At 39.3% G+C, this 27,572-nt stretch overlaps 4 protein-coding genes across 8 annotated transcripts; 1 reads left to right on the top strand and 3 right to left on the bottom strand.

The window, feature by feature from the left end:
- Positions 1-1,440: 1,440 nt before the first annotated feature.
- Positions 1,441-6,688, bottom strand: LOC115628256 (protein zer-1 homolog). The gene is made up of 10 exons (XM_030524274.1): positions 6,476-6,688; positions 4,987-5,339; positions 4,118-4,923; positions 3,939-4,063; positions 3,583-3,754; positions 3,356-3,517; positions 3,138-3,299; positions 2,934-3,083; positions 2,629-2,874; positions 1,441-2,563 (listed from the first exon to the last, which is right to left on the bottom strand). Exons 2-10 carry the CDS (start codon positions 5,282-5,284, stop codon positions 2,402-2,404), a joined length of 2,283 nt encoding a protein of 760 aa, XP_030380134.1. The 5' UTR covers positions 5,285-5,339; positions 6,476-6,688; the 3' UTR covers positions 1,441-2,401.
- A 207-nt stretch (positions 6,689-6,895) lies between these two features.
- LOC115628441 (poly(U)-binding-splicing factor half pint) lies at positions 6,896-13,098 on the bottom strand. 5 transcript variants are annotated; one of them, XM_030524547.1, is made up of 6 exons: positions 12,976-13,002; positions 12,513-12,603; positions 11,404-12,164; positions 9,377-10,975; positions 8,530-9,033; positions 6,896-8,311 (listed from the first exon to the last, which is right to left on the bottom strand). In XM_030524547.1, the coding sequence occupies exons 4-6, from the start codon at positions 9,490-9,492 to the stop codon at positions 7,306-7,308; spliced, it is 1,626 nt and encodes a 541-aa protein (XP_030380407.1). In that variant the 5' UTR covers positions 9,493-10,975; positions 11,404-12,164; positions 12,513-12,603; positions 12,976-13,002; the 3' UTR covers positions 6,896-7,305. The 5 variants fall into 5 exon arrangements, with proteins under 5 accessions (XP_030380407.1, XP_030380405.1, XP_030380406.1 ...); XM_030524545.1 differs by lacking the exon at positions 11,404-12,164 and having other exon boundaries at positions 9,377-9,671; positions 12,976-13,098; XM_030524546.1 differs by having other exon boundaries at positions 9,377-12,164.
- Positions 13,099-14,143: 1,045 nt separating this feature from the next.
- LOC115628311 (protein cueball) lies at positions 14,144-21,583 on the bottom strand. The gene is made up of 4 exons (XM_030524365.1): positions 21,213-21,583; positions 15,534-16,881; positions 15,030-15,372; positions 14,144-14,969 (listed from the first exon to the last, which is right to left on the bottom strand). Exons 1-4 carry the CDS (start codon positions 21,307-21,309, stop codon positions 14,856-14,858), a joined length of 1,902 nt encoding a protein of 633 aa, XP_030380225.1. The 5' UTR covers positions 21,310-21,583; the 3' UTR covers positions 14,144-14,855.
- A 4,972-nt stretch (positions 21,584-26,555) lies between these two features.
- LOC115628374 lies at positions 26,556-27,244 on the top strand. The gene has a single exon (XM_030524452.1). It carries the CDS (start codon positions 26,622-26,624, stop codon positions 27,201-27,203), a length of 582 nt encoding a protein of 193 aa, XP_030380312.1. The 5' UTR covers positions 26,556-26,621; the 3' UTR covers positions 27,204-27,244.
- The last annotated feature ends 328 nt before the right edge of the window (positions 27,245-27,572 follow it).

Below are 27,572 nucleotides of genomic sequence, written 5' to 3'. Positions count from 1 at the left end.
ATATTATCTATCTTTATTAGTTCATTAATTAAACAAAGTTGGATTTTGTCACAGAAAAAGGTAGTTTCAAGTTTAAAAAAAGTAAAAACAAGATAATATCAGCATTTATATTTTTAAAGAAAAATAGTCTAACAAAAACTGAAGAAACATAAGCGTTCCCCCTTGTTTAGAATTGTAAACACCATTTCAAATATTTTGCCCGCTTAACTTTCCAAGACAGTGTGTGAAAGGAAAAGGTTATTGATCCGGTTCAAATATAGAGCGGAAACGGTGCGAGGAAAGGAACTTACACGAAACTTGAACTCGACGCTTCCTTTGTGCTAAGGACGGCATTGCATTTTCTTGTTGACGTTATTTCCAGGCCAGACTTTGATGCAATTTTAATGCGAACTGGACGCGTGTATTGCGCAGAATCCGCATATGCTTTTGTTTTCGATTTGTTTTCACATGGACGTAAACTTGATGGCACCAATGCGGGCTGACAAGCAATAACTGAATGAATTCACAACTAGAGTGCTTTATTTGTTTAAAACAATTCAAACATTTTTAAGATGAACTTTTGGCCATTCACTAAAGGAATTAATTTCAAGTCCAAATCACGCAACAGAATGAAAACATGGGCCCACAGTTGTGGGGTGGGTTGTTGTGGTTGGTGGCTACGTATTGTTGTTACCGGCAACTGAGAACCAAACTACTAAGCTCTTTTTATGAATAAATGTACATCCAAACATGCACTAGTTTTTATAAGACATCAATAAAATATCGATTTGAAAATAAGTAAACTTGTTTCCCAAATATGTATGTAAATATTTGTACTCGCTTCACGACGATCCAAACAAACGCCCACGCACACAAACGCACCAGAACGCGGCAAAATCGCAACTGACTGACAGTAACAAATTGTCGGATGAGGGCATGTGAGTGGGTGGACTGGAGATGTGAACGAAGGGGTTGGTAGCGGTGCTGGGGATGAAACGGCATATTATAAGGGTCGTATTCTAGCCAGGAGTGTGGGGGTCATTGCACATGCGCCGACTGTTTCGCAGCTTTACATTTTTCAGCTTGTTGGCATTCCATGTGGCAAGAGCGTCATTCCCACACCCTCACCGCCCACCCTATTTTCCAGCTGGCGCAATTTACTTGATGAACTTTGATTTAAAGGCCTTCCCCGTAGCATGAATAAACGGCTTGAAGCAGGTGCCGGAAACTAACAACTAAGTGCTGTTTTACATGACAAAACGTGAGATACACGGTCATTATCGATCGGCGATGTGTGTGAGCTATCTACAAAGTAATACACGCAGATTTGAACCAAAAAATAATTACCTATAATTACATTCATAATGTGTATGTGTGTGAACAAATGCGCACATAGACGGTCAAAATTAGCTGTAAATTACATACATATTTACAATGTCGATGTTGTGTTGGTCGTCTTACTTATCTTATTTATACATACATTCGAATTATGATTTAGATTTACATAGGACATATAATATATTTCAAATAATATAAATACACATGCATTCGGGCTTTTATATTAATGCAAATCAAGCCCAAGCAAAGAAGACATGCAACGCGCTCAGAAACTTCTGCTAGAGTTCGTCATTATAATAAATTATAAATAACAAATTGGAAACGAATGTCATGTTACATAATTAGAAAAAAAAATCTAGTTTCGGGCATTACATATTTTAATATACTACACACTTGATCAACTTCGTCCAGTATAAAACCAATATAACACCAACTAAATCCAATTCATTGGCTTGAATATAAACATAAATTCAAATGACTTAAGCGAAGAACACAGTGTTTTTGTTTTAGTAAAAGGCAATACAAGGCTTAAGCTAAAATTAAATAGGTTATGCTGGTGAAAATTTTAGGTTTGCAGTCGAAATATCGCGCAAGTAGAAAGCAACGAACAGGAATTTATATATTTATTTTACAATTTCTTGAATCTTCTCCGCTTGATTTTATTTAACAATACACGTATTTACAACTATAATTCTGCCGTTTGCTTTTAAAATGTGAAACATCTTAGATTCGGCTAAAACAAGAGACAAGAAATATTTAAAAAAAATTGCTTCTTGCTTATAACATGATATTACATATGTATTTTATAGTCTAATATCTGCGTATGTGTATACATTTATATGCATATATTGTTTAGGCTAAGTATTAGATATTTTGCGTGCGAATTATGCTTAATTTATACCAACTGCCTTATACCCTAAGGCGCACATTACTTTTTGCATTTTTTTTTTCCAATTTTTGTTTTGTTTATCTTTAAGTAAACAAATTAAAAAAATGTAGGAAGAATTTGAACAATAACACTCGTGTTGGGTCTTAAAACCAAACAATTTTTAGATAATTAATTGAAAAATTCTAAACCAACCACTTAGTCCTCCACCATATGCTGTGTTCCAGAATGGCACTGGACTATAACCATCATCGCAATGCGCTTAATTTCATCGTAGGGTCTATTATGTTCGATGAGTTCCTTCAATACCTGTATACCATTTTCCTGCTCCACAAGCTGGCAATATTTGTCGGGATAAACCTAGAAATCGAACATGATACATTCAGACATACTAAGAACAGGAAACTGTAATTAATAGAACGCACCTGTGTGAGATTCGCTAGTGCCCAAACGGCCCAATGTTGACACTGTGGCGTCTCGTAGCATCGCACCAGACTGAGTATGGGTTCAAAGCTGCGGTAATTAATGTTGCGCTCACTCTTAATGTTCCACCTCTGGATAGCGAACACCATGCGCTGCAGTACATGATCCCGCGTTGGCGTCTTAATGGTCCAGGCCTCGGGGCCATCGGAAGCAATGTGGGCCAGTACGCCGGCTGCATTATAGCTCACCTACATATAAAAACACAATAATTTTTTGGCCTGTGCAAACAGGTTTTCCGCCCTCCTACCTCAATGCCATCGCTTAGGGAGTCAAGGAGACGGGCAAAGACTTCAATAAATTCTTGCGTCATTAGTTTAGGACGCAGCCATTTAACTTCGGCAACGTTTCCCAGCAAGCCCATCATATTTCGCAGCAGTTCGTCGCGGTCGGGAAACGTCTATGTATTTAGCAGAATTAATAGACTATAATTAACTTGACCTCTCAGTCTTACATTTAAACACTTGAGGAAATATTCCATGCCACGGCCATCCAGGAATCTCTTACAATTAATAGCAGTCTCATCGGTTACATTCCACATTGTTGACCACGCCACCTCCATGACATCGTCAAAAACTGAACGCGTCAGCCGATCCTTGATCAAGCTTAGCATGGTCTAAAAAATAAGAAACATTTGTTGATGTTTTCGATGAAAAAGGCATCTGTACTTACGCTAACAACGCCGTACTCGCCCAGGAAGAGTTTCTGCCGTCCGTCTACCTGACAAGCCATTGTGTTAAGCAAATATATGGCAATACGCTGCACGAATCCCTCCTGTTCGGTTTTCGAAACACCATGTAGCAATATTTTAATAAGTCTCTCGTATTCAAAGAGCTAAGGGAGCAATGCAATACCATTAGAAAACATAATAACTAGTTTGAATAATTGTCTTGACTTACTACATCGACGGGCATATGGAACTGCGTAAGCGTTAGGTAACCATTTCGCAGCATCGTATCGTCCAATAGATGCATTTCCATGCCATTGAGCAGAGTGCGTATGATATGATTGCGTAGCATAGTTCCAAACTTGGAGCGATCACGGCCTTTGACTATATAAAACAAGGTGGCACTGTCGAATGTAAAAGGAATATACAAGATTTAGCTTAATTTAAAGGTCCATAAATATGATACATTTTCAGAGTTTATCCAGTCAAAAAGTATTATTTTTATAAAATGGGAATACACGTAAGTTATGCATTTAATAAAAACCCCATCTTGAACACATTTGCTTTAATTTGTTTGGTTCTATTTACCTGCCCGATATTTGCATGTGCTGGAACTTTAAATGTCTGTCCATTGCGGAGAGCACAACATCCAGCGCTGTGTGTATGTCCTTGCAGTTTTCGAAACGGAACAGGTGATACAAATCGTTAAGGACCTTAAACAAGATAGCAATTATAAGACGCACAACATTCGAAATAACTATACGCACTCTTGTAAGCAGAACAGGTCGATCGTGGTAGTAACGGGCTGCCATTAGTATCTGCTGTTCATTGGCATCGCCGGCCACCTCAATCGCGGGTATGTCGTGACGTTTGCACGCCCAGTGAGCGGTGTGATAGAGCCCTAGAAACTGCAGAGGACGCTGTGTTCGCGATGCCAGTCCGGGTATGTCTGTAAGCGCAAACTGTGGCTCTGGGTTCAGTTTTGTACTCATACTTGTCGACTCCTTAGTTGCCACACCATTGCCTGCTAAATTCGTTCCTGAAATATCCAAGTGTGTGAGATGTCGTAGATTATCCATTAGCATTTCCAAGGTCTGATCGGGCAGATCATAGGTGCCGTGCCCGTTGGCAGAGCTCGAGATTGAAATATCAAGTGTGCGCAAGTTGCGCAAACAGCAAATGGCGTGCAACTGATTTGCGATAGGCCAAACGTTAAACAATATAAGAGTGTGTAGGTTGGGCAGTTTGCTTAACGCTTCTAAGCTAAAATTGGCCAATACGCAGGAGGTCAAGTCCAGATGGCCCAGGTCATGAAGATGCGCAAATTGCAGACGAGGATGCATAACGACGCCATTGAGCACGAGACGTCGCAAGTGCGGGCAAGTCAGCTGAAAATCGACGGGCTCCTTCTCATTTGGCTCGGCGTTCTGCAGCAGATGCGAGCTAATGCCCAGCTCTAGTGATCGCAAACTGTCACCATATCGGGCAAGCAGGTGATGTGAGTTTACTGTGATGCGGTCGCAGTACCACATTGAAAGAGCAAACAGCTTGTGCCGCATTAATGTCTCCAGACCTACATAGAGAGTTGGAGGATTTGCAAAAATGGTCATCCATTATAATTCTCGTACTTGCTTACCAGAACTAGTCAATGTGCTATTACGCAGATTTACAATTTTTAAGGATGTGCGCTGAGTGTCGGTGAACAGATTTATAACACGATCGTCCAGTGGTCTTTTAAAGCGCTGATAGTTTTCTAGGAAACCATCGCAAATCTCATTTGGCAGCACAATACCCGGACTTAGCCTATGTCCGCTCTCCGTAAGATCGCTTATAATGTTCAAATCATTGCAAAGTGTCTGATAGGCAATCTCCTTTAAGGTTAACGGCTCCTCATCGAGCGATCCGTCCTCCATTAACCGCACTTTGCAGCTCATATTTGCTTTGCGAGAGATTCAATAGTAGGTACCTTTTCGCGTTTTGAAAGTGTGTCTAGAAAAGAAGCAAAACAAAAATTAAATATTCATTCTTGCATAGGCGTGGAACGGTTTGACGTCCCTTTTTATTTTGTAGCCAAAATTCTATTCATGAAACGAAAAACATGTTGTGATGCGACTGAAATTTTTTATAAATAAGAACTCTTAAAAATTCACAAAACAGGACTTTAACGAATAAATAGAAAAACTAATCTTTATTGGTATTATTAGCATCAGTAGAGTATTATTTAAGGAAATCTATACATTTAGTTTGTTTGGCTGTGAAATCTTTTGATATGAATCATTCTTTTTATTTTCGTATTTAATAACTACCGATTCATGAACTATATTTTCTATTATTTTGTTGTTGTGATTATTGAGCTTTTGGATTTTCTGCAATTTTATGACAATAAGATTGACAAGATTTGATCATGAATCGCAGATACCGCCTATCCCTCCCTCCTCTAGGGTGCAGCTCCTTTCGCTTATCGATAGGCAATCTATATGTTATAACAATGGTGAAGTTTAAGTGCTGCTGCTTAATTTTCAAAGTCATTCTTCACACCTGATAATAGTTTCGTATAGTTTCAAGGGGTATTAGTAGATATTACGTAATATTGAAACAATCACATACATATGTACATAAACATACTATATGTATTTGTGTGCGAGTCACTCGCATGCGATGGAGAGATTGAATGAGACGGGCAACGACAAAGGACAAAGCTGTAGCCCACTCGGTTTCTTGAATGTCAACAACTACCAAAGTAGGGCGGGGTGCTGAACAAAGTATTCAGCAAACAAAACAAAACTATGCAAATGATATCAACTCGAAATAAACACACTCACTGGGCACCATTGATAATTGTTATTATTGACGAATCTGCATATTGTGTGTATGGCAAATACTTATTACCATGGGCAACTGTCCATATTACTGAGCATTTACTGCTTTGCCTGTTTGTGTATGTGCGTAGTAATTTGGTGCGCTTGATAGTCAGTCCGCTTCTCAAGGGAAGGCCAGCGAACGAGTCGCATCAGCTGTGTGGGTAGTAGAAACGTGGCAGGGGCAGATGATTTTGGCCAGGAAAATCGTATGCCAACTTTGTTGTAAACAAAAGCTCTGCACTGAATTAAAAACTGTATGTGTACCTTTTTTCAGCGACCGACCGACTGTCGAGTCGCACGTTTATTGCTGCTCCTGCGGCCTGATTGTGTCACACTGGATTAAATGGTAAATGGCGTTGCAATCGAGAACACTCCAAACTCCCGCACACAAACACAATTTGTTGCGTTTTACTTCCTTTTGTCCAATATTATTTTATCAACTTCATTGCGTTAGCATCATATTTTCTATTTTCTTTTCTTCAATAGACCCAGCCTTGCCAACTTATTGATGTTCGAGTTATTCACCATAAGCAGATGGACTAAGTTAGCAGCCCGAAATTTGTCATAGTATTGGAAAGTTCTAGAGCATAGTGGCTTGGCGCCAAAGGATAACTTCAAAGGTTTTGCAATGAGCCTTGCTTACATTTCTATCCCCCAATTTTAAAGAACTTAAAAAACCCCGCATTTTTTTTTGAAAATTAGATTTTTATTTGTATTTAAGCGCTGAGACAAATAAAATGTACAAATAGTTAATTAAGATAAACACATCATACGTTTTGCTTTGTAGGCAAATCTCTTTTTAGATATCTCTCTCATTAAAAAAGGGTCTGAAAACTTATACCATTATTATTTTACACAACTACTCTGCGGCAATTGCTTTTGGGTCGTTACAACTAAATCACTTTCTTCTACATCGCAGTTTGAACCTTTTTTAGATTTGTCGCGGGTGGAGAATACATACATAAATAGGCGCATTCGTCGTAATAAATAAAATGTTAAGTTTAAGGTGTATATAAAAAAGTCGGCTGTTAACATTAGCCAGAAGAAAAGGTCCGAGCTAGTGAGCTTAATACTAAAATCGCAAGACAAAACGTTCAACCAGACAGGTCGCCCTGATCAAAAAGGGCCTGATCGTATAGTTCAGCCACAACACGACGTCCGCCAAAAAATCGTCCATGCAACGCATCCTTGCCCCGTACTGCTTCATTGCAGGCAGAGAACTCTACAAAGATCTTTACAATTATTTCGGCCTCATCATCATCTTCATTTTCGGTTTGCTTCTCATTAAATATGATAACTCGACTGACTGTGCCAAATTTACTACATTCCTCTTGTATCTCCTCCTGCAGGGTCTCGTCCACGTCCTCGGGACCCACCATGTTCCGTAATATGATGACACGAGACTCGAGCGGCCTCATTAGCCGCTGCATAACCAATTGTCGAGCGCTAAGCCCTTTGATAGACATATTCTCCTGCTGTTGCAAGGTTTGCACATCACCCTCGTCCATTAGTTTCTTTTGCAATTCCTCCTGCTGCTTCTCATGCGCCTTCTTGATGTTCTCCGACAAATTGGCGGCAGTTACTGCAGCATTATTGGCAGCCACCGATAGCGTAGCCGCTGCTCCATTGCTAGTCTCTATACCGACCGTCACCTGCGGAACTACTGTGCCGGGCAGAGGGACGGTTGGCGTTGCTAGCAGAGCTGGTGGTGGAAGTGTAGGCTGTGCCACAGTTGTCAGAGCAGGCAAACCGGCTGGTACACCTAGCAGACTGGGCGCCCCAATGGTTGGCGTTTGGAATATTCCCGGCGCCAACAGTGCTGTGGCTGGTGCTTGGGTTACTGCCAAAGCCGGATGCAATACAGTGGCTGCCGGGTTGACAGGATTTATCACCGGCAGACCGCCCACTTTAGCAGCAACGGCATTAGCAATGCCGAGAGCCGGTGTAGCTGATAAGCCCAGTACGGCGTTACTGGCAACTGCATCCAAAGCCTGAATCTTTGCTGTTGCAGCGGCAGCCGCCACAGCAGCCGCCGTTGGCATTGTTGAATTCGTTGGGGGACATGCTAACGCATTTGGTGGCGTAATGGATCGTCCCACACTGTAATGGGGAAAATAAATAAATGGATTACACTTTAGTTTAAGCCTACAATAAAAAAAAAAAAATAAAGAGATATTTACAAATTAATGTATCATATAGAAATACAACATAAAATTTACCATATATATCACCCAATTATCGGTTAGAATATATGTGTGATTCATAAAGACAATTTTCATAGTTTTAAAAGGTGAACATAGTTTATATTTAGCATTTACCGTAAAAGTTGACCGCCTAAATCGAAGAGATTCATGCTGGCAATGGCCTCATCCATGGCCTGCTTGTTGGCATACTCGATGAATCCATAGCCCTTGTGCGTGTGTAGCGAAGTTCCCTGCGCCAATTTACAGTATAGAATAGGTCCGAACGCTTCAAATACACTCTTAATGTCCTCTTCCGAGAGATCTGGATGTATGGAGGCTACATAAATGCGATTGAAACTCTTTGCTTCCTCCTGGACCTCATCTATAACTTGTTGGGCCTGCGGCATATTGCTCGGACGACCGACTTTTATGTTGCGTCCACCCATCAAAGCACCATTCATTTGTTCTAATGCCAGCTGCGCGCCCTCTGGTATCTCGTATTCAACAAAGGCAAAACCCTTATGTTTCTGTGTAATAGGATCCCAGGACATGTTGATTGATTTGATCGGCCCAAAGGGCATGAAAGCGGCGCGAATGGTGTCTTCTTTAAGCTCAAATGAAATGCTGCCAACATACACTCTGCAATAAAACGAGGCAAAACTTAAGTTTCAGTTTTATATAGCATATATATTTATTACTGTTAATATTTGTTCAGATCTTATCAGCTAAGAGGCACATTCAATGGCATCCACTCAAGCACGTCCAATAACGCGGACACAAGAGGCTGAGAGGATGCGTAATTGTTCACCAAAATATTTGAATTATCCATCACAACAAAAATGGTTCGAAAAACAAATTTGATTAAAAGTTTCGTTAAAAGCCGAGAAACGAGTAAGACATTGAAAAAAATAAAGAATTCTAATTTCTGTAACCGTTTTCGAACCCTTCCCTAACGACCATTTCCTCGCACTATATTACTGACCTGCACATTAGAGCCAATGCCTGTTGTCGCTGCACTTGGGTACGTTGCGTGGCCAACTGTTGCTGTTGGTGTGCTAGCGTCTGCTTCATTAGGACCATCTTAATGCTTTGTTCCATGGCATACTTCTTCGCCTTGCTTACGAGATCATGCTGCTCTGATGTCAGTTTGGGCAAAGCCCCACCCAGGAGTCCCAACAGCGCTGAACGAGTGCCTGGACCGAACTTAACGTCGCCCGTCTGCTTCAGATCGTACAGAGGCTGCGAAAGGTACGGAATTTTGGTATCCGTAGACTTGCCTAGAATTAGGAAGACAGATTAGTCCATCTCATACGACAGAGGCAGAGGTGTTCATTTTCATCATGATCATCAGCTATGCAATCGATAATGCAATTTGGTTTTCAATTATTTGAGATTTCTGATTCATGCGTTTTTCTGTTTCGAAGGCAACTCTCGGGCATGCGTCTGTCATTGTGGCTCGCAAACTTGCAGAACCGTCAGGCAGTTGATATCGGGTCTGCAATGACGACGATACCCAGAGTATGGAGCATGCATTTGAAACAACAAAAACGGTTGCCTGCAAGAAAGATAAAGACAAAAAGAAAAAAATAGAAAAAAAAAACATTAATAATAATTTCGCTGGCCGGCTTTTTGCGTTTCATTCGTGGATCTGCTTGCGCGGGCCAGTGGGGCGCACGGCTCTGGACAGCTGACAGACGATTGGTCGATTCGATCACAGAGCTATAGAGGATTAGCTATCGATGCATAATCGTAATTTTGGTTGTTTTTGTGCTTGCTTGCTTGCTTAATTATCTAATGACATTCGTTTGTACATCATAGGATACATAGAGATATGTACATATGCGTAAATTTCGTTTTATTTCACTTTGGATGAGAGTCTTTGCATTGTAACGACTGATTAGATTTGGATTGGATATCGATACGCTTAATTGCCTGAATGATAGTAGTAGTAGTGACTGATTGGTTGGTTTCTTTCTCAATTAGAAAGAGCATTTTATCATTTTGTTTATAAGCTGGAAGATGCAAGAATAAAAAGAGAAGCACCCGTAAAATAAATAAACATATACACAGTATGTTGTTGATATGTATGTACGCTTACTGGTTGTGTATGTATTTATGTAAATAGGTAAATGTATGTGCTAGTATGTGTGTTGTGTTTATATGTGAGCGTGTTAAAGATAATGCCGTTTAACTTATGCCAAATCAAAATTGAAATCATAAAGCTCATCCAACGGATACCATCAAGATGGATAATCTTCTTGCGGCACATCGAAATCAAAGAACAAATTACTCCCAGACCTGGGCACACTGAACCCTCTCTAAAGTGCAAGACCACCCGGCCGGTAAATTCAAAATTCATTCATTCATATTATTATTTCTTCTCCACTTTCTTTCGCAACTTGGGATAGTCAAGAGGGTGCCGTGTGCTCAGCTCTCGCAAATATTATAAAATAGAAATTATAAACGACCTTATGTGCGTTTCGATACGGTTTCCATGAGTTGGGGCGTGGTTTTTGACTTGAAGGGTCACACATTACATTGCTCAGTGATAAAAAAGAGAAAATAAAAAGAAAACAAGACGCTGAAACGATAATAAGAGCAACAATATTTTTAAGTTGGTTAGGTTTTTCCGCCGTACGTTATTCATGTGGTGTTTGCTGTTGTTGTTGTAGTTGTTGGATGGGACTAAACAGGGAGCAATACGTGGCTGATGGCCCAGCCAAAATATCCATTCGAATGCATTACATATATATGTATGTATACGTATGAGAGGATTAAAAGCTGTCAAGTTTAATGTTAATTGAATTTTTAACGGACCTATAAAGCTAAGCCGGTTGAACTTTTAAAGATATACATATGTAGATTCACAGTCCCGGAGAATTTCATGGACACCGAACTTTTTCGAGATTTTGTTCGGCACGAATCGGAAATTACAGTAACGGACAAGGTGCTTAATTTATAATTCCCCTATGGAGACAATGAGAAGAAAAGACAAAAAATTTTAATTACGTTTCGAATGAAGTAATTTTGTATAGGTAGTTGTTGTCGAGTCAGTGCCGGCTGGCTGGCCGTGACAGCCCATGATAGAAACCCGCTGGCCAGCGTCGACGTGGGCCTCGGCTAGATTGTTGTTAGAAGCGGATAATGCGGTGGTTCGCGTGTTGATGTTTGTTGGTTGGCTGTTTGTGGCTGATTTTTGGTTGGTAGTATGGGCAAACACTAATTTGGCATCTCTCGATCGAGTGAACGACTTAGTTTAGGCGGAACAAACTTAAAAAGAAAACGCTTACAAAAAAATCAAAAAGAGATATAGAAGAGAGAGAGAAAGTTATATGCTTTTGGATTAGTTTTCGTTGCGGTTCAGTTGACAGATAGCGAGGACTCACTTGGCGCACAATACTGATATATATATAAATATGTACATACAGGATGCGCCAGCGCCAGCGCCCACTTCCTAGTGAGAATTTCCGCGTTATATTTCATGGTATAGAATGGCTTGTGGTCATTGCCAATGTTTCGAGTTTTCAGCTCTTTATATTGTGTGACAGTGGTACCATACCGTTTTATTCTATTGTTTTAGTATATATGTATCGCTTGATCGCACACTTTTCATAGATAGATATGTTTCGATACTTGAGTTTAGGTCGCGGATCGCGTTTTCCCCTCGCGCATTTCAATTGCTTAGATTGACTGACTTGTTCGATAGTTATAGTTTCGACTCTCACCTCACCTCACTTGAGATCATCGTGCGATTATGAAGTCTGCAATTACTTAAGCAGAACAAAAAGAAAAAACCGATTATTTAATAGCGTCTGTGCTGCCCTTAAAATGCAACGTAGTAGATGTAGTAGAAATAGAAAGATGTGTTTACAATGTAAAGACAGAGAGAGAGAGAGAGTAAATACAGTACATTTTTGGTTTTATTTCCTGGCGAATTTGTTTAACCTAGTACCAAATTAACTTAAATACGATAATTCAAATACATATGTTCCTAACTGTTCAATACTTATTCAGGTGAACATGTAACTGAATGCACACAGAAGGTATACATTTTCAGGGGTTCCAAAAGCGGTACGTAAAGGTAAAAGGTACAACACCCTTTCGGAAAAAACACTTACCCGAGTCTGAGCGTGACCTCTTCACTGGCATATCGTTTATGTCGCGCTGATCATCCGAACGTGGGGATTTTGATGCTCTATCGTTGCTGCCCTGCAAATGCAAAACAAAGGTCATCAGGTTAGCGAAAGGCACGCGGCATGAAGGGGTCGTGTACACGACACCGTATAGATACACACAGCCGTGCGCAAGGTCGTATAGAAGCAGAAAACCAACGCGGAATAAAAGTGTTCCAATTCACAAATTATAGCTATACTTTTATTAATTATTCTTTCACCAACTTGCAATTATCACTTCAATTCGACAAATTCTAAACAAAAATTCAATTTTATAGAGGTACTGAAAAAGAAGGCACGCGGTAGTCACGCAAGTTGCGAAGCGCTTAACTGTACAGCTGCGAAAAGTACTCAAATTTCACTATTTCCACGAATGTTATTTTCTCTCTAAATAGTCGGAAAGACGTACCATTTTTTCTTCCAGCTGGTTAACGTTTAAAAATGGTACTTGTATTTTTTTAAAACGAAAATCGTATGTTTATATACAACGTTTGCGAAAAAATCGACGTCAGAGCGTGCTCTTCTTCTTTACGATTGCCATTCCGACTGCATAGGACGATAATACACTGTATATCGATAGCAGTAAGCAGTGTAGGGAAAGGCGAAGACCAATCGCCTGAATTTATCGTTGTTTTAAAAAGTCAGGCATTCTTGATATAACGTATTCAATGCTCATAGGTAATAATGCTCAAATAATAAGCAAGGCAGAACGTTAAGTTCGATCAAGCCCCACAGTGAAGACCCTTAACCCAAGCACACTTCCAGCAGTGAGAAGAAAGAAGAGCGAAAAATCACTAAATTAAAAGTAAACTATAGTTGTCTAGCGACTAGGAGAGTCTAAATAATTTCGTGAATGTATGCTCATCCAGAGTATAAGAAAAAATACAGTCATCCCAAAATAAAAAAAAAAAATTCCGGAAGGGGGGATGTTTGAAATTTTTCACGTTGAAGCAATTTTTAAAACGCCAGATCTATCCGGAAAATGGCTGAAATGGCCACACTCATTACATGGCTGTATGATCGATTAATTATGTATGCATAAGTTGGCATGTTGGCCTTTCGTGAACTGACGAAGCATTTTAAACCTGACTAATTCCGTGACCATTTTGACGGTTTTTTTCGGAGCTCTGCTAAAAGTTCTACGCAAGGTAAGTTGTGTCTTTCAATTTTCTAATTCTGTATTTATGCTTTATTCAATCATCTGTAATATTACTAGTACGTACTAACTTACGCATATTTATGTACAACTCGATCACTGCCGGCATTTTTTTTATTTCAATATACATACAAGTATGTACGTATTTACATACATACATGTGCATACATACATACATTGTGTTTTTATATACATATAGTGTTGTATTTACGTACATATGTACATACATTGTATGTATTTACATACATACTATGTACAATTGCATAAGCAATTGGTATCAAAGCCTTTCGATCGTGTTGCAATGTTGCAGGTGTGGCAGTTGCAAGTGTCATGATCTAATGCGCAGAACACAGTTTAAAATTAAAAAGGAACTCTTATCATTTCATGTACAATACAATTGGAGTGGCATACTATAACCGAATAGATTTACATTAAGGCTTGTTGCTAATTTATTTACAACAGGTATATATATGGTACATGGACTGGGAATCCCATGTAGTTTCGTTTGTGCACCTCGTGATCCATTGTTTTTCAGCTTTTGAGTGCCTAACAGTTAAAATTTGTATTTATATTAAAGCTAATGTCAGTCATTAGGCTTGTTTCTGTTTTGAACAATTCAGTTAGTTCATTGAATTTGCGATTTTGTTGTAACTACGATTTTCCATCAACCGATTACTCACAGCTTTAAGCTGTACGTATTTTAGAGTAAACAATAAAATCTAACTAAAATCTATTAAAAATGTCGCCCTAGGTGGTTGGGACAAAGGTGAACCGCATTGTTGTAATAAGTTAATAATGAGACCACAGCAAGTTGAAGAGTACGTGGATTGCATAAGTACACGGTTGCTTCAATTAAGTACGGCTGTAGACGAAAGGGCTCCAATCGATCTTATCATTCTGACCTGCATATGACGAGCTATGCGTTTATGTTTGTCTATGCATGTGTGAAATTTCAATAAATCCTTGGTGAAAAGGTAGCAAATGTGCTTATAATAACGTGTGGCTTGATGTTGAACGTGGGTGGCACCACGCGTCACCGCAACAGATACAAAAGGGAGAAGCACCAACTTTCAAAGTTCGAATGCCAACCACCTCGACTATCACAAGTATTGGGGGCGCTGGCGCCGCACCGTTCAGTACAAATCATCCTCCATGTTGTGTATCAGTATCTTTTTATCCTCCTTTACTCGCACTTTATTATCCCGCGAGGATAGGGTTTGCTCAACCAGTTTTGGGTCGAAGCAGGGCTGCAATAAGAAAACATAATTACAACCAATACCTAGCTTTATAAAAGAATTGTAACCTACCGTTTCGCATATGTTCATGTTACAGCAGTTCTCTATCGTGATCTCGCACTGCTCAGTGGCTAGAGGACGGTTAGTAAGTGGCGTGTCGCTGGAGGAATTTGTGCGTGCCTGTTTTCGCACCACAAAGGTCTTCTTAATCCTGGGTCGCGCTGGCTTGTAAATGCGGCGCAGGCCGTGCACAATAAGTGCAATAAGGGCCAAACAGGCTACCACACCTCCCCCGAACAACAATATTAAAGAGCTTCTCCAAGTGTCGGGGCTCCGACAAAGTTCCAATTGCTGGAAGCGTGGTATGGCATAAGTGTCGATTCCATTTTCAGTTCGCAGCGTCAACTCCTCACAGCTAAAAAATAGATTTGTGACAGTTATACGTGGAAATAATTCATATAATTTAGGTAATGTCCCCTTAGGTAAAGATAAATCGGTGCAAAAAAATATTATGCGCCAATTGTATGCCTCCCCCTTCTTGACAATTTAAATGACATAAAAAAATCCTTTACTTACATATCATGGCAGCCAAAGGGCACATTTGTCTCCGGTTCGTACTTGAGTATCCGGCAAAATAGAGCACAAATCTCCGTTGAATTATGCTCGCAACGTTGACCCCCAAAGTTATCGCGACATTCGCAGTTAGGATCACCGGTGCTGTCCACTATGCAGACCCCTTCGTTCAAGCAGTAGCTTGAACATTTATCCAACTGACACCGCTCGCCGTAGAAACCCTTCTGGCAATAGCACTTAGCGAAGCCTGCTGCGGAAATTTCACAAGTGCCGTGAACGCAGAAATTGTGGCACTCACTGCTCTCGCAGCGTACGCCTTTGTAGCCTATGTCGCAGATGCAGATGTCCTTGTCCACCACATAGCTGCCGCCGTTAAGGCAATGTTCTTGCTGTAGTTGCAGCACCTGCCTGTCCACGGGACTGCGTGTTGCCATTGGCTGTTTCAGTCGTGCTTCTACCTTACGCACCACGCCGGCACAATCCGGATCATTTCGCATGTTCTGATAGAAGCCAAGGCGTGCAACAATACCTTGCGCCTGCTCCGGGAAACTTAGCACCTTTCTGGGCTTATTTAAAGTGGTGTTTGCGTCACTTTCATGAAGATCATAAGTCCAAACGGCATTGTGTTGCAGGTCTGTCCAGTAGATCGCATCCTTGGTGACAACTAAGTTCCAAGGCATGTTATTTATGCCCTTGTACAGTAGCCTGCGGTCGCTACCGTCCAACTGAGCACTTTCAATGGCAAAGAAGTGTCCATCGAGATCATCAACCCAGTATATACGATTCGACAATTGGTCCACAAAGATGCCATGTGGCATAAAGAGATTAGAGCCAACAATTACCTCGCGTGACGTGCCGTCCAAGCCAATTCGTTCCACCGTTGCATTCTTGTGGTTCGAATTGGTCCAGTACAGTTTTCTTCCACAGAAGTCCACAGCCAAACCGTCTAATGTGCTATTCTCGTTTGCAAAATCGATAAGGACTTGGGGTTCCTGAGACATCTGACCTTTCGTGCCCGCTGTCGTATCTTCAATTGTCAAAAAGAATATCTTGCGACGCTGTGAATCTGTCCAGTACAGGTTTCGATTGAGCGGATCGTAGGCAATGCCTCGCACTGTTTCGTTCTTAGAGCGTTGGACTACACTCTCGATCAAGTCAGGATCCTTGTTTGTGGGTACCTTCAGTGAGAAAATGCTTTCATTCTGGTGTAGCTGATCACTAAAGTAGAGAAACTCTTGCGATTCATCGAAGGCTAAGGCCGACATCGTTGTAAACTTATGTGCCGCTGATGTTAACTCATTCCAGTGCTCATCGAAGAATACGATCTTAGACTTTAGTGTAACGGCAAAAGCTGCAATAAGCAATATATTACAATCAGTTCAGAATTTGATAAGATATAAGATTTTCTATTGGAATCAGTAGCACTTGTTACAAAGTATACAGTCAATAAGAACCATAAAGGACACAATAATACGAACAAAGAAACAAAAATTAAACCCAATTAATATCGGCAGACATATATCGTTGCCAATAACTCTCAATGCCCAAAACTTGTTCAATTCAATCAACTTTGCCATTAACGACGCAAGTGACCCTGAAAATCAGCACTTAGTATATAAATATTGTTGAGAGTGTGTTTGCTTAAATTCATTTAGAACGCAGCTTGTTTATTATTAGTTAATAGCCCAATACCTAAATAAAAACGGCTGGCGCCCATAGAGCAATTGTCAGTGGCTCCCGTCAGTACGTTTTCACAACGATTGGACTACGTAATTAATAAGTAGACTGATAAGAGTGCAGTATATTTAAATGTTGTTGTTTGTATTAAGACGCTTGCAAAAAATTACAGAAAATCTGTTTTTACGTCCACGTAATGATGGGGAAAATCCGGGGAACTCTTTGGTATTGATAGCAGCGAGTCTCGAGGTCAAACTGCGCAACGGAATATGCTTAAGTCAAAGGCTTCAGGTGATTTTCACAGCAAAGCCTTTATGTTGAATAGAATTAGTATCGACAATTGATATCTGATATCGATATGACTATTCCAAAGGCTCATAAATAATATAAGAATATGGGTTTTACACGTCAAGTCTGTACCTATGAATAGATAACTGCAGCAGATTGGTTCTTGAACGACTACTATTGGAGGGAAATTCAACATGCATATCATAAAAGAAGAATTAGATTTCCCCGCCGTACTACCTCAGAACAATGAGTAATGTGTTTTTCTTTTCAACATCTGCTCCCGAAGCTTGCATCCTGAAACCATTCTAAAAATACGAATGGCACCTAAAGGCATAATTGAACCCGTTGTCGAAATTTCTTATCAGATTTAAAACGTCACCGTAACATTAAGCAGCTGCCAAAAGACATATTGGTATATGAAATGAAATTCCCAGGCTATGTACAATTCTGATCACATTTAAGAGCTTAAGGAATTTGCGAAAAATTCAGAAACACTCTTATGTTTCACCTAAAAACTTCATGATGTATAAAGTTCTCTGCAAAGCCTTAACCTTGGCACTTTAAAATGACAATTGATGACAAAACTTTACCAATCTGACGAAAATTAACGATTACTGATGGATTTGTTGTTGCCGTGTGTGCTTAATTGGAGGCTATACCTCCTTTCCAAAAACCGGACGAAGCTGTCGGTGCGCCCGAATACACACACCGCTGCCCACTTGTGGGAACAGAACCAGTTAGCTGTGCGTGAGGCTAATATTGAAAGCTCTGCCGATCAGGCGGCTGTTAATTTAGCACTTAATGCGGATGATTAAGCTCGCGCGACTACACAGAGTAAACAGTTAACAAAATAAAGCAAACAGCATTCTCGCTGAACGGAAATGAAAACTGTTGCAGCTGGCGGAAAACAGTTCCGCAAAAGCCCCCAAGGCTGTACCGTCCGATTTACTTTCACTCCCCACGTGTAATATCCAAAGCCAAAATTCGACGTGGCAGGCCCTCGATCTGTGGTCGTTTGTTCTGTTGGTTCGTTGGCCCCTTCGCAAAACTATTATGTCGGTCACTGCCGAGCGATCTCCGTTGACCAAAACAACTTACCTGGCAGGTCTGCAAGAGCTGCGTGCGTTTTCACAAATTCGTGTCAGACCAAAACAAACCGCAAAAAATTAATTCAGTTTATATGTATATGTATGTACACGTTATGTATGTATGTACGTATATGTTTGAATGTTTTGGTATTCGTGCGCACGGCATTCATTAATTGATTAATGTAAAACGCAGTAGCGAACCTTTCCACTTCATTCAACCCGCTCACTGCTCAGTCTCTAGTTTTGCCGCCGGCGAGCATTTGACCTCCACGCTTCTGGCTTGAGGTCAACGGTTTATTGATGCAGAAAAAACGCATAAAAGAGTTTTTAGTTTTAATTTTTAGGACCACAATCAGTTGAGGTGAATTTCAAGCCGACCTGCAGTATAGTACAGTCACTCGATTCTAGGCAAGCAAAGGGGTACGGAGGAATATAGCAGAATGTGTGCAAAAGTGATCTTGATGTTGTTATATCAGCTGTGCTAGATAAATAGAATTCGTGCTTGTTTTAATTTCGAGCCTGTTTTTATTCCCACCCGTTTTCTGCTTGTTTCTGACACGCGCCAACTTTAAATGCTTTCGTTATTATTATTATATTATTAGTGCAGATTTGGTTTATATAATGAGCCCAAAATATAACACAGCTCGATGAAATCATTTGTTTACATTTTATTTAATTTTAATTACTTTATATTCCATGTATTTACATACATATATGTATATTTTAGGAGAATTGCATCCCGCCCTACATTTCTACTCAAAAAATTATTTGGTTTAGTTTTGGACCGCGTTTAACTTAAATGTGATGACGCATGCATCGAGTTATGGTATTGTTCAATAGGGCGTGTATTGACTGTCCTAAAGCTTCGATTTTGTATATAAGTTTACTTGTAGTCTAGTATCATACTGCTAAAAGACCGATTTATTATGAACATCCTTTTATCCACAAGTGCGCGAAAATAAAGATGCGCATAGGCAGTGAACCATACCCGGTTAAACACAAAAATATCAAGACAAAACAAAAACTGAAATTAAGCACTACTCGAATTTTCTGCACATTATGTATGTACATATGTATGTATATGTGTATATGAATTGAAAAAAAATTGTATTTCGTTAGAAAACGACATGCGGGTGTCTATCATTATTATTATCCTATAAAATAACAAAATAAGTTAATGTAAGCTGTAAGGGCAGAAAATAAATTCATATTTTGATGAGTTATATGTATCTTTAAAAACTATATGTAATTAAAAGTACTGATTACTGATATCCTTATACTTCGTGATGGGCGAAGCTGATTGCTTGTCGGACCGAAAAAAGCCGGCTCGTGCTCATCTCTACTTTTAGTAGAGCTCTTTAATTAATACAAGATAAGAATATGTCCCAATACCCAAAAGGTAAAATGGTAAACCAAATTTTTGGGAATATGTGGCAAGCTCCCCAAAAAATAACAAATCCGTTTTTTATTAAACTTTGTTCATCTGTATAAACACAAGGACCTCAGAAGGATTAGCCGAACATTTCCCCAAGCAGAACAAGTTCTTTTCGATGGCAAAGAAACGATCGGTTCAGAAATCTATCTTACTAAAATAATAAATGTGAATAATAATAAATAAATAAACGTGAATATTTGAGTATAGAAGCGAATAAATATATAGTGTCTACATTGTTAAGCAACGAAAAAAGATTACATTTTAAAAGAACCAACAAATAAATTGTTGAGAGCAAACTTGACGCCATGCGAGAATGTCTGCAGCTTATGCGCGTGGTTTCAAATTCGCTGCTTAGGAAAGAGCAAGAATAGTATGTAAACACTTTGCGTTTCGATTTGTAAGCATTTTTGGGAGTAAGACGAAACGCGCAACCATCGCGAAGTGTGGAAAAGCAATCAAGTAAGCAACGCCGGCATTTTGTGGCATACGTGACAAACTAACGAGCGCTAATGGCTGACGACGCAGCCGCTGGTGGCAGCGACAATACCGGAGATGTCGAGCCGGCCACGTCGATATCGATTCGACTTTGAAAACAGTGCAGAAATAGAGGCACAGAGGTTAAAATTTCGCACTAGTGGGGGGAAAGGTTGTGATAACACAGCACACATGCCCGGCGAGCCAACTGTCGCCCACATACCAATTAACGTAGTTTGTAGTTTGTTACGAATTGATTCACGGTTCATGCTTTATCTTTACGTGCATTGATAAAAATGCGAAATGATAAGGGAACAAAATTTAAACGAAAACTAATACTTTTATTTTGGCAACTCGTTTCCGCGCGTTGGCAAGTAGTCAGCTGATAGTACCTCCCCTCACAGTGGATGCCGCCACCTACCATGAAAACTCACACACACACTTTTGCATATATAGGAATGTATGGATGTTTTGTCTTTTCTATTTGTCAAGTGTCAACTCTTCTATCGGATTACATAAGCGACAGCCAAGTACATATTTAATGCATGTGGACATGATTTATACCTGAATGTCATGACTAAAGTTTGCAGGTGCTCACGGGTGCAGGTGTAATATGGAAACTGGAGCTATAAGTCTAAACTCTCTCTTTTGGTGTCTACTGAATTGTGTAACAGCGCAAAAAGGTCTGAAGCACATTTCCAGCTAAATGTTACAACTTACCCCATGAAGATGCACCGGCTACCTGGATAAGGCATGTGGCAGCTATCACGAGCAGCAGGTATGTTATTGGAAGCAGCTTTAATGAACACAATGTCATTTTATAGCAATAACCTGTCAATTTATTATCATAAGCGGATTGATTTAAAGCAATCCCGTTACTCGCGCGCCTATGTTGCACAAGCACCGACCTTTGTTGGATTATCAACGCTTATACGAGTATCGCTAACTGTGGCGGGCTTAACGATTTGATTTGCAATATATTGAAGTATTGAGTTGAACTTGAGCAAATGTTATTACGTGAATGCGTGCTAAGGCTCTTATAGCACGACCGAGCCAATAGACCACATACACGAACGCCCGGACCACCAATATTATACTGAACGCCGTCAATTGCCACCATCAGCACCATATTGGTTAATGTTAACCTGGGAAAGACATCGAAGCCGTTCGTTGGATTGTGGCGTCGCAATGAGCCGTTGTATGGTTTTGGATTGAGTTGGCAGTCCTACATGATTCATCGTTTAGATTTTAAACGTACTGGGTCTACGTCCATATGTGGACGGTGCACCGCAACAATAAGTACACCGTATACATACTTAGTATATTTCATTCACGATCATGCAAGAAACCGCATATAAAATTATGTAGTACATAGGAAGGTAAAAACACAAGAATCATAAGTAATTATTTACATACACTGCTGGTCTTAGGTCAGACGCACCAACTTTTTATAGCCTGTACCCAAAGGGTGAAAGGCTATACTAGTTTTGTGCGCATGTATGTAACACACAGAAGGAGGCGTGGCAGACCCCACAAAGTATATATATTCTTGATCAGGATGAGAAGCCGAGTCGATATAGCCTTGTCCGTCCGTCCGTCTGTCCGTCTGTCCGTCTGTCTGTCCGTCTGTCCGTCTGTCCGTATGAACGCAAGGATCTCAGAAAGTATAAGAGCTAGAATAACCAAACTTGGTTTCCATATTCTCCTAAGACCGAGAAAGTACGAGTTTGAGTTTTTTTTCGATGCACCCCCCCACTCCCCCGCAATTCGTGTTTTTTCTTATAACTTCCGTAATTCTCGGAATTTTGAAATCAATTTTGGTAGGTACATCCAGTTAGTACTAATGTGTCCGTGTGACAAATTTCATCATGATAGGTCAATTCTGAAGAAAGTTATAGCCATAAGTAAAATCGCTGCTCATGCGCTGCCTCTGTCGGCAGCGCTGCCCGCAGCTGTTGTTGTTGTTGCTGCTTTGGTTCAACTTTGTGCTGCATACATACACGCATATAAACACGCATAGGTACGTGATGTAAATGTATGCTGTTAAAACTAAACATAAACATATATTCTAATTTAATTTAATTAATTAATTCATTAATTTTTTTTAATAATTTAATTTTTTTTTAAAAAATTTTTTTTTTTAAATTTTTCTTTTTTGTGGAGAGTACAGGCTATTTTACTGTCGGGCTTGCTCGACTGTAGCGTTCTATCTTGTTTTTTTTAAATAAACTGTTCTATTTAAAATTACGCTTGTTCTTTTTTTCTTATCTAAATTCAAGTCTTTTTCGAAAAATGTGTACTCATTGTTGTTTAATTTGCGAAAGATATAATCTGTATTCGAATACTTTATTATGCAATCACGTGGGATTTCAATTCGTCATTGAAATAGACGCACTTTACCTTTTTCAGTCTTGCGTGAACAAGTGCAGTTATTTTGATTGAAAAAATACTGAAAATAAACAAATCAATTGTTTTCGAACTATATTTAAAGCAAAAATGTGAAAAGCCACTATTATGAGCTTTACCTCTCATGGACTATCCAATCGAAACATTGGCAAAGAGATAAAGCGCAGCTCCAAAACTGTTGACAGATATTTAAAATATCCAGAGGGATATGGAAAACACTGCAAACGAAAAAAAGCACCAACTGATCGAGCAGAATTCAAAATTGTTAGAAGTGCTTCCAATTCGAATAAGTCAGCAGTTAAGATTAAGGAATTAGCAGAAGTTAAATAAAGCCTTTCAACTGTTCAACGTACAATCAGAAATGCAGAACACCTGAAGCATCTAAAAATCAACCAAAAACCCCCTCTGAATCCTATACGCAAAGAAGTACGGTTTCAATTTGCGAAGGAAATCATGTCGTGGACTGATCAATCTGATCAATCTTTCGGCTTAATGATTAACGTTCGGTTGTCTTTACTGATGAAAAACGTTTTAATTTAGATGGCCCTGACGGATTTCAATACTATTATCGCGATTTGCGAAAAGATGAGCTATATTTAAACCGCCATTACAGCCGAGAAGGTGGAGTCATGGGGTGACTTAATTGATTTAATTTTTATCGATCAGAAAATGAACGGCGAGGGCCTCAAAGAATTGTTGGAATCCGTATTTAAAAAATGTAATGATATCTTCGGACCAATTCCATGCATTTTCCAACGAGATAATGCTTCTATTCATACCACTCGAGTAGTAAAGTCGTTTATTTGGAGTCGAAACGTTAAAATCATGACCTAGCCACTATATTCTCCACATCTTAACGTAATTGAAAATGTTTGGGGCTGGCTTACATGGAAGGTATAGGAATGGGGAAAACAATACGAAGATAAGGAAACATTAACTGAAGCTATTAACGTGCTTGGAGCGAGATTTCCCTGCCCTACATAAATTCCCTGTATCATTCTATGAAGGACCGGATATATGCAATTATTACTAACTAGCGTCCTGCCCCTACTTCGCACGGGTATTTTCACAATAATTTTTAAAAATTATACCTTTTATAACACACACATTTAATACACACCCTTCTTTTTGCTATGAGTTACAAAGAAGGAGTGAAATTTATTTAGGATATTATTATTTTAATGATTTTTTGTTCGTTTTTAGATTTTTTTTGTTATTCTTTATTAGGTCAGATGTTCTCTGTAAAAGATATTTGATGTTTTATTTCGTGAAACATTGCTTTCGTATGTCGAAATTCGGAGGCTTGGCCTTTGGACTACCGGAAATTAAAGCCATATAAATGATCAAATGGGATCATCGGTATCCTCATTATATAAGTTAGTTTACCAGTTGCTGGGCCGTTGATAATAGTTGCTACATGTCAATTGTCCTGCAGTTCCTTAATAAGCAGCCTCGTCCCATTGCACATGCTTGGAAGGCTTTAATTTCTCAAAAGCATGATTGCAATTCCGAATTTTACCGTCAATTCATGTGGCGGCAGTCCAGAAGGGTTTAGTGAATTTAAATGTCTTCAATATTAATCACGGTGTCTATGGATTTGAATTTTTTATTTGGCTGGGGTGTTTTGAATAATATTGCCTTAATATTTAAATTGACAATGTTTCGAGGATGATTATGAACTAATGAAATTTTTGTACACCTTTGGTTACATTATTGGCGTTTTAGTAAGGATTCCATTCTTTTTTGCAAATATAATATATCCCATGTTAACCGTTGATAGTGTAGCTTCCCAACAGTGAAAGCATCCATTAAATCGGTCCAGTAGATTCGGAGCCTTTTCAATTCAAACAAACAAACAATCAAATCATTCCTCTGTATAATATTAGTATAGACAAAAGAGGCAGTACTCATTACTGAAATTATTTTTTATTTATTGCTAATAAATCAAATATTAGCACCAATTTAAAATTTAAATTAAAAATAAGGTACTTTCCTTCAAAAAAACAAGTAAAAAAGCTAAAGTCGGGTGTCCCGAATTTGAAATACTCTGTACATATGTTTAAAATAATTATAGAAATTAAAAAAATTAAGAAAATTAAACAAAAATTTGGATCGATTTTACCTCTTTCGGTATTCGAACTCACGCACATTTACATAGCAATTGCGTCTGTGTGAGTGTATGAATGCCTATGCGCATCAATTCGTGTTAGCAATGTTAGCAGTCAACCAAACAGCTTGGGCAGCGCTGCAGCAGCAAATATATTTATGGCTATAACTTCTTGTTAAATCGGTCTATCATAGTGAAACTTGGCATACGGACACATATTAACTAACTGGGGGTATTTGCAAAATTTTAGTTCGAAATTCCAAGAATTACTGGAGTTATAGAAAAGCGCGATTTGCATGGGAGAGGGTTGTAGGGGGGAAAATCCAAAATACACATTTTCTGCGTATTCACATGAGGCATCTTGGACTTTAAATTTGATATCCCTAGGTCTAACAATTTTGCTAATTATAGCCTGTACCCAAAGGGTGAAAGGCTATACTAGTTTTGTGCGCATGTATGTAACACACAGAAGGAGGCGTGGCAGACCCCACAAAGTATATATATTCTTGATCAGGATGAGAAGCCGAGTGGATATAGCCTTGTCCGTCCGTCCGTCTGTCTGTCTGTCCGTATGAACGCAAGGATCTCAAAAAGTATAAGAGCTAGAATAACCAAACTTGGTTTCCATATTCTCCTAAGACCGAGAAAGTACGAGTTTGAGTTTTTTTCGATGCACCCCACCACTTCCCCGCAATTCGTGTTTTTTCTTATAACTTCCGTAATTCTCGGAATTTTGAAATCAATTTTGGTAGGTACATCCAGTTAGTACTAATGTGTCCGTATGCCAAATTTCTCATCATGCTAGCATGATAGGTCCATTCTGAAGAAAGTTATAGCCATAAGTAAAATCGGGTGGAAATCAAAAAAATAAAACAAACTCATATAGCGTACACACATAAGCCATGTTTGTGCAAAATTTGGTGTCTCTATCTCTTATAGTCTCTGAGATCTAGGTGTTCATACGGACGGACAGGCAAACTTAGATCGACTCGTCATGCTGATAAAGAATATATATACTTTATGGGGTCTGCCACGCCTCCTTCTGCCTGTTACATTCTTCAACTCCCGCAAACCTAATATACTCCTGTACATTTCATATGAAATTTTGGCTCAAGTGTCCTTTCACAGCGAAGGTGAGCGATAAGAAGCGGTTTTGTTCGAGCTCCAAAAGGTGGGAAAACAGGCTCTAAAGTTTGTTTGAAAAATCCGCATTTTTCAACCAATGCAATACGAATGTACATAATATATAATATATATATTTATTTATTTAAATTTTTTGCAGTTTTTTGTGTACAGATTTTCATTTGCGAATTTACTTGCTTTGCAAAAATATGTACTTAGCCCAGCAAAGACTGGCAAACTGTAAGTTACAGTATACAAGTATTCTTATAATACTAATGATTATTTCTTTTGAGTGTTACATGGTTTTGATAAGATGTAAAGTTTAATAATGCAAATAGGGTATTTGCTAGTTACATATAAAAATTAAATCTGTAACTGTCACATCGTATATTAAATTTCATGTCATGTCACTTCTGTCAGACGTAAAGTCGTCATCGAAATCGGGACCGTAAAGATAAAAATAAAAAATAGCAAACAACATCGAAAATAAAACAATGGGCGCCACAAACAGCAAGCCACAAACCGTGCAAATGGTAAATCCTGCTCCATTTCAGGTAACAGCGGACGTGGTGCAACGTATTGAAAGAGCCACAAAAGTTGGGGATACACCATATTGTGAGAATTGCAAACGTCAAGCTGTGATGCACACCCAAGGACAAAGCTCGTCAATCACTTCCACTCCCAGCAGCAGTTGCTCCACGGTGTCCCCAGATGCCAATTCTGCTGATGTTGCAGTCGGCAAACCTTCTCTACTCCAGCATCAGCATAATCAGGCAACCACTGAGATTCCATTCCAACGACGATCCAGCGAGATCGAGGAAACCCAGTTCAGCAAGACTCTGGATCGTGTTAACAAGTTGTTTGGTAATCCAGTGAAATGGGCTAAGGAGTGCTCGGGAGATATAGAAAATCTTGAGAATGAGCTAATAGCTTGCTACAAGGAGTACGGAAGTGAACCACTACAGTGTGCCGGCTTGGCCAAGCGCTACCATGGATTTGTGTTCGGAAGACATTTCGAAGCCATGAGAGAAATCAAGCCAATGCGTCAGGAGAATGAAAAAGAGAAAAAGAAATAAATTGCAATTATATGCTAATACACATATTTATGTGCACGCAATCAGCCTTTTTCATTTTACGGCGCCATTACGCCTCATATACAGTAAACACTTAATGGACACCTGTTTATCTTTTATCTTTAAGATAGATATGTTGTGCAAAGAAAGTTTATGGCTCCTTGGCGTTAAAACACCAATAAACTACGAGTCCTTAGAGTCTTTATCCATAATGGCAAAGGAACCTAATGTCGAAAATTGCTCGTGAGAGCAAAATTATTTCAAAAGTATCAAATGACCCAATTGCCAAACATGGTGTAGTAAACGGTAAGGATACAAGGATGCCCAAATTAATAATGAAATTGGTATTAACCTCAGTTAGCATGAATAATC

Source organism: Scaptodrosophila lebanonensis, unplaced genomic scaffold, assembly GCF_003285725.1.
Source record: "Scaptodrosophila lebanonensis strain 11010-0011.00,11010-0021.00 unplaced genomic scaffold, SlebRS2 tig00000113-arrow-arrow-pilon, whole genome shotgun sequence".
Taxonomy (NCBI): Eukaryota; Metazoa; Arthropoda; class Insecta; order Diptera; family Drosophilidae; genus Scaptodrosophila; species Scaptodrosophila lebanonensis.
This window is presented reverse-complemented; position numbering and strand designations above follow the sequence as displayed.

Coding starts and splice junctions, on each gene's coding strand:
- LOC115628256 (XM_030524274.1), bottom strand. CDS start 5,284: ATGAGCTGCAAAGTGCGGTTAATGGAGGACGGATCGCTCGATGAGGAG. Junction 2,875..2,933: donor CCCTAAGCGATGGCATTGAG/GTAGGAGGGCGG, acceptor TTTTATATGTAG/GTGAGCTATAATGCAGCCGG. Junction 2,564..2,628: donor CACTAGCGAATCTCACACAG/GTGCGTTCTATT, acceptor TTCGATTTCTAG/GTTTATCCCGACAAATATTG.
- LOC115628441 (XM_030524545.1), bottom strand. Junction 9,672..12,512: donor GAGGTCACGCTCAGACTCGG/GTAAGTGTTTTT, acceptor TCCTAATTCTAG/GCAAGTCTACGGATACCAAA. Junction 8,312..8,529: donor TTAGGCGGTCAACTTTTACG/GTAAATGCTAAA, acceptor TCCCCATTACAG/TGTGGGACGATCCATTACGC.
- LOC115628311 (XM_030524365.1), bottom strand. CDS start 21,309: ATGACATTGTGTTCATTAAAGCTGCTTCCAATAACATACCTGCTGCTC. Junction 15,373..15,533: donor CCCTTTGGCTGCCATGATAT/GTAAGTAAAGGA, acceptor TCTATTTTTTAG/CTGTGAGGAGTTGACGCTGC. Junction 14,970..15,029: donor ACATGAACATATGCGAAACG/GTAGGTTACAAT, acceptor TTCTTATTGCAG/CCCTGCTTCGACCCAAAACT.
- LOC115628374 (XM_030524452.1), top strand. CDS start 26,622: ATGGGCGCCACAAACAGCAAGCCACAAACCGTGCAAATGGTAAATCCT.